The 6,706-nt window shown below is 40.2% G+C and overlaps 1 protein-coding gene across 1 annotated transcript; it reads left to right on the top strand.

The window, feature by feature from the left end:
- Positions 1–1,266: 1,266 nt before the first annotated feature.
- Positions 1,267–2,256, top strand: LOC124461685 (the record flags this gene model as incomplete). The annotated part of the gene is made up of 2 exons (XM_047013175.1): positions 1,267–1,359; positions 1,441–2,256. Coding segments are annotated over exons 1-2 (909 nt in total), but the record flags the coding sequence as incomplete, so codon positions are not given.
- Between the last annotated feature and the right edge of the window lie 4,450 nt (positions 2,257–6,706).

The following is a 6,706-nucleotide window of genomic DNA, read 5'->3' as shown; positions in this document are numbered from 1 at the left end:
TTGGAGGAAGTTAAACTCCCAACAGTTAAACTGCCTAGCTGACGGAATTACATCGCTTTCATTATTTGAAGGATTCATTGGTTGGAGACGGAGCTAAGGATATTGAACATCTAACGATAATAGCGGCGATAATGAAGTGGCTTGGAGAATGTTGATGAATTTGTATGATAACAAGAAAGTGTTATTATTACATTACATGGATGTGTTCGATCAGCAATAACCTATAAAATATGGAGATGCGGAAAGTTTGAGAAGACTTGTGCAAACTTCCCCTCATGTGTGAAGTCATTGGAGAAGACTGGTGTGGATGTGCGACAGCAGTCTGAAATTTTAGTGTACTACATGATGAAGAGATTACCGAATCAACTAAGAGTGAATTGGGAGCGGTCAATATCTTCAACGCAGAATCTGCCGAGCTTTGAGGAGCTCAGTCAGTATCCTGAAACACATACAGAACAATGATTACGGCGTCAGCAGGTAATATCGAGGGAACTCTATCACGGGATAGACATCGGAAAGCAAGGCCAGGTGTACATGGGTTACATTTGTTATTCGAGAGACAGACCTATGCATTGTGAGTCAAGGAGTATGTAGGATATTCCAGGAGATGAGGCTATCGGAATGAAAGGCATGTGTAGTGAGGCATCGACTGTGTTTTAGATGCCTTAGACCAAATCACCGAATAGATTTGGCACTGTGACAGTGCGGTAAATTGTAAAAAATGTCAAGGATGGCAGACTAGTCAGGATGCGAGAGGTCGCTTGGCACACTAAGGAAGGGAGTTATCCCAACAACATCTGCGAATTCTTTAATTGGAAAGAGTACAACAGAAATTTCGGTAAGGCATAAAGACGAGGTTTTATTACCAACAGCAATAGTGTGGGTAGAGTCGATAGAAGGCTATCCCTTACAGTTTAGAGCGTTTTTGGATCAAGGTTCACAAGTTTCGTTCGTTTCAGAGAATGCAGCTCAGCAGCTACGTTTACGGCGCAAACAGGCTCACATCACGATTACTGGATTAGCAGATACAAAAATTACAGATGCGGCAGCAGAGGTAGAGCTAGTCATAAGATAAATCTACAACCCACATGCGTAATTCAAGCTGCTCGCGTCAGTAATACCTCTAGTGAGTAAGCGCATGCCAATAAAACGACTGCCGTTTGAAGAGTGGACTCATATGAAGGGCTTACCGTTGGCCGTCCCTAACTTCTTCCGTCCACAAGCAGTTGATATTTTGGTTGGGAATGGCGTCTACGATGAGCTACGATGGAGAAGTGCATCGAGGAATACGTGGTATGCCTCTGGCGCAAAATACGCATTTGGGATACATTGTATCAGGAAAAACGAATCAAGAAGCTGGTAGGAGATCGTCCTACACCATAATGGTACGAAAGAAGGAAGCTGATGATACTTGAACAATTGTTATGTAAGTTTTGGGAGTTAGAACAATTCGACGAGGAGCCACGTGGAGTTTCAGTAGAGGATAACTGGTGCGAAGATTTCTTCGTTAAGACACATAGCCGAACGCCGTCTGGGAAATATGTTATTCGTCTTCCTTTTCTCACATACTTGGACGAATCAATGGTAATTGGAGAATCATATAAGGACGCGCTAAAACGATTACATTCTCTGGACAGACGGTTGCGCACCACTGCGAGTTTGAAGAACGCTTATGTTGGCACGATAAATGAGTATCTGGAGCTGGGTCAAATGGAACGTGTAACGTCACGGGCTAGTAAGACGGGCAATCCTGCATTGGGGGGAGTCGATTATTGTTACCTACTGCATCACCCAGTCATAAAGGAATCGTCATCAACTACGAAGGTACGAGTTGTCTTCGATGGATCAAGCAAGACGAGTAATGGAAAATCACTTAATGAAATTCTAGCAGTAGGTCCAAAATTGCACGTACATCTTCAAGGAATCATTCTCGATTGGCGAGGGCTAAAATGGGTATTTATGGCGGATGTTGACAAAATGTACAGATATATTAATATTTCACCCGACGACGCGCAGTACCAACGTATTCTATGGAATCCGGACACTAGTGATTATGTGGCAGAATATGCCTGCACAACGGTAATGTTTGGAACGAGCTCCGCAACTTATTTAGCCATGAGAGTTATGAAACAATTAGCTATGGATGAATGCGAGAAGTATCCACTGGCGGTAGATGTTATAAATCTTCAAATGTATGTAAATGACATACTGTCTGGTGGCGACAGTATTGCAGAAACGGAGGATGTCAAGAACCAAGTGATTCGAATGCTTCGTAGTGGTACATTCGAACTACGGAAGTGGGCGAGTAATTGCCCAAAGCTATTAAAGAACATACACCAATGAGCTCACCTACAAAGAGGACAATACTATCAGCAATTGCACGACTGTTTGATCCCATGGGATGGCTTAGTCCGATAATGATTACTGCCAAAATTCTAATGCAGCAACTGTGGAAGGAGAAAGTTGGCTGTGATAGCACACTACCGGACACTATTAGGAGGGAATGGGAGAAATTCGTGAAAGAGTTACCAAACATAGTAACTATACGAATACCACGACATGTTACATGGGGACTACCGGATGATGGGGCTGAATTGCACCTGTCTTGCGATGCCTCGTCACGAGCATATGGAGCTGCGGCTTACTTGCGCTTCCCAATTGGAGAGGATAAGTATCACACAGAGTTGCTTTTGTCAAAGGGGAGAGTATCGCCAACTAAACAACAACTAACCATACCAAGGACAGAGTTATGTGATGCGCTTGGAGCAGCCAAAATGTATGTAGGATTTTACTTTATCCCGGTTTATTTATTACAATATTATTAAAGGATGTGATTTCCTTATTTAGTCTTTTATTATTAACAATGTTTCTTTGTGTTAAGAATACATATGTATATTTTATATTATTTAAATGGCATTAGTGATAATTTGGGTGCGCGATGTGATCGAGGCGAGAGTACGATTGCGAGTGCTTTTTGAATCAACCCTTCTCTTTATTTTGTTATTATGAGTGAGTCGACCAGATAGGTACGGCCGCTGCGTGTCGTTCTGTCTCGCTCACTAGCTACTGCCCGATTGCCATGATTATGCCCGCCTGACACTTCATTTCCTACAATCGGCTGTCCTGACAAGTCATTCGACCCGAATGATCCTAGCCAAGGCTTCATAAACTCAGCCACTGTTGAGGTCTTACAAGGTCCTTCACCATCGCCAACTTTCTCAACGTCGTATCGACCGTGCCTATTCACCTTAGTGACATTATACGGTCCTAAGTATTTACCTCTCAACTTTAGACCTGTTCCATACTGCGTACGTTTAATCGCCACTAACTCGTTTAAATTGTACTTTCTTTCCCATTTCCTGTTCTTGTCAAACGTCCTTTTCATTTCCTGCTGTATTTCATTAATATTCTTTCGAGCCTCCGCTCTAATCTCATCACGACCACAGTCTAATTCTTCTATTAACGAATCGGTTATCAGCTTTCTTATTTCGGGATCGTCAGGACTACGCATCTCTATTCCTGTCAAAATCTTAAAAGTTGTAACTCTTGTACTTCTTGGAGCAGTATTATTAACAAGTTGTTGCACACGACCAACATACTTGTACCAGTTTCCCTCATTCTCTTGGCTTAACTTTGAAATCATTGGAACTATTATCTTATGCATCCTTTCTACTTGGCCGTTGCCGCGGGGTACACCTGTTGCTATCAGTAAATGCTATATATCCTGTCTGATACAATACTCCTTAAACGCATTGGATGTGAAAGCTGCTCCCCTGTCAGAAATTATTCTCACCGGGTTACCAAAAATTATCGCCTGCTTTTCAAGACAACTAAGTACTTCATCGACTCCTGTTCCACGAGTCGGATACAACCATACAAACTTAGAGAACCCATCAACAATAACAAGTATATGATTGTAACGCTTTGTTGTGATGTTGTTGTTGTTGCTGATCTCCTTTGCTTATTGGCATCAAATATCCTTCCTTTTTACCGGTTTTGGCATTAACAATAAGACATTCCACGCAACACTCAACAACACGGGCTACCTTTTCTTTTAATTTTGGAATATAATACGATTTTTCAACGATATCCTGAGTCTTTCTAGCTTTAAAATGTCCTTGTTTGTGTGCAATCTGTTTTATTTCTTTTTCCATCTGCGAGGGAACGACAATAAGTTCTTGATTGGGGTCCTTTAACAATATTTCATTTTCAATGTAAAAATCTTCATATCCCTTCTCCTGAACTAAACTCCTGATCAATTTAGTCCAATCATCTGACAACTGTGCTTCCCTAAATCTATGGGTTATGGTGTGGGTTAGCAGAAAACAAGATAAACGGCTCAAAGCATCCACATGCCGCATCTTTGAACCTGAACGATGTTCGATCTGATAGTCGAAATCTTGTAGGTACATTGCCCAACGTGCTACACGTAACGGAACCTCTTTCTTTTTCATTGTCATCGTGAACGCATTACAATCTGTAACAATCTTAAATCTCAACCATAGCACATATACACGCCACTTTATTAATGCTCCAATAACTGCTAAAACCTCAAGTTCATACGAATCATACTTCTATTCGCAAGGTTTAGTTTTCCGACTCATATATTGTACCGGATGAAATAAACCATCTTCTGAATCTTTCTGTAAAAGCGCAGCTCCGAAACCGTGTTTCGAGGCATCAGTGTGAATCTCAGTCTCTAGCTTAGGATTGTATAACTTTAAAACGGGACCTTTTATCAATGCTAACTTCAATTGCTCAAACGCTACCATTTGCAATTCTTTAAACTCAAACTTTTTGTCTTTTCGCAAAATGTCCGTCAAGGGCTTAGCTGTTACTGCGTATCCTTCGATAAATCTACGGAAATACGATGTTAACCCCAAAAATCGTTGAACTGACTTCTTGTCATGTGGGATCGGGAATCTTGAAACGGCACCAGTCTTCTCCTTACTTGGCTGAATACTTCCATTTTCAACTATATAGCCCAAAAAATTTACTTTACTTTGGAGTATCTGACATTTCTCCCAGTTTATTCTCAACCCATTTTCCGCAGCTATCTTTAACACTCTTTTAAGTTTAATTAGACCATCATTCACGTTAACACTTGGTATAATTATATCGTCCATATACACCACTGCATCTCCATTCTTCACTGATTCTCTCATTACTGCCATTATAAATCTTGTAAAAACTGCTGGAGAGTTGGATATTCCGAATGGTACATATAGGAATTCATGAGTTACAAATGCTGTGTACTTCTGAGATTTTTCCTCAACAGGAACATGGAAAAACCCGTTTGTTAGATCTAGAGTAGTATAAACTAACGCACTTTGAAGTTTTTCTAATACGGTATCCATCTGTGGCATAGGAAAATTATCTCGGACCACTTTCTTATTTAGCTTTCTGTAATCGCAGCACAAACGCTTTTTTCCATTCTTCTTTGTTACAAGTACAACAGGCGAAGCATATTCGGAAAAACTTGGCCTTATTATCTTCTCCTCCAACCATTCTTGTACTGTACTATCAACAATTTTCTGATCAGACTCCGCTAGACGCCTTGGATGCTGATAAACTGGCAACTCATCTGTTAGTACAATCTTCATTTCGATAGGAGTGTTTGTATTTCTAATAAGTTTGTAACTTTTAATCAACTTCTTGACTTCACTAGCGATTTCTGCACTGATATGTGACAAGTCACTCTTGATTTCCACTTCATTCTGTTCTGCACTGTGCATACACATACTTTCAAATTCCTTAAACAACTCAGCACAAGATTTATTCACGTTACACAGTGATTCTTTTCCCTTGATGCTCACAAACTTTGTACCTTTCTTTGTAACAACCAAATCGACGTGATCTAATATAGTTCTACCCAAAATTGCCTCGTATGCCATGTCTTCATCAGGAACGATATGAAACTCGACTTCCATCTCAATGCCATCTATCTTGACACTTATGCTAAAACTACCAAAGGTCATCACATGACTTCCACCAATGCCTGTAAGGCTCTTCGACTATCCCGTTAATGATTTAATTCCAAGTTCGACAAACACGCTTTTACGTATGAGACTCTAATTTGCTCCTGTATCAATTAAACCGTTGAACTTAATCGTCTTATAAGTTACTTCTTTCAACTCCAAACCCGAATCAGTAAATTTACCTGATGCTTTTACTAATTTATTATCTACAACATTGGTACTTTCAACTTTGGTGGTATCTTTTCCCTTACATTCAAATGAGCGATGGCCTGTTTTGCCACATTTAAAACAAGTAAACGTTTTCTTGTTACAGTCTCTCATCATGTGTGAAGGATCACCACACTTAAAACATTTGCGATCACCTTTTGTTATCGAACTCTTCTCTCTATTATCTCTACCTTGCTTGTGAAAAGATAACTCCAATGTTGTTTTCTTTGAGGACTTCCTAGGATCATAGGATTTTAAGTACGTCTCTATTTGAACTTTCAACCCATCCACTGTTCTGGCTTGATACAATAATGCCTTATTTGCTCTCAGGTCTGGTATACCTTCTACGAAATACTCGATGAAACTTTCGTCATCCAAATCGATCGGCTTTGCGATTTCCATTAACGAATACAAAAACTCATACAAATTCTCACCTCTCTTCAACTGTCGATTGCTTAGTCTTCTATGAACTTCGCCTGATGAAACCTTTACTCTGAATTCGTTTTTCAAAGCTACTTTCA

Source organism: Drosophila willistoni, unplaced genomic scaffold (genome assembly GCF_018902025.1).
Source record: "Drosophila willistoni isolate 14030-0811.24 unplaced genomic scaffold, UCI_dwil_1.1 Seg591, whole genome shotgun sequence".
NCBI lineage: Eukaryota > Metazoa > Arthropoda > Insecta > Diptera > Drosophilidae > Drosophila > Drosophila willistoni.
The sequence above is the reverse complement of the archived record's forward strand: the minus strand, read 5'-3'. Positions and strand labels throughout refer to the sequence as shown.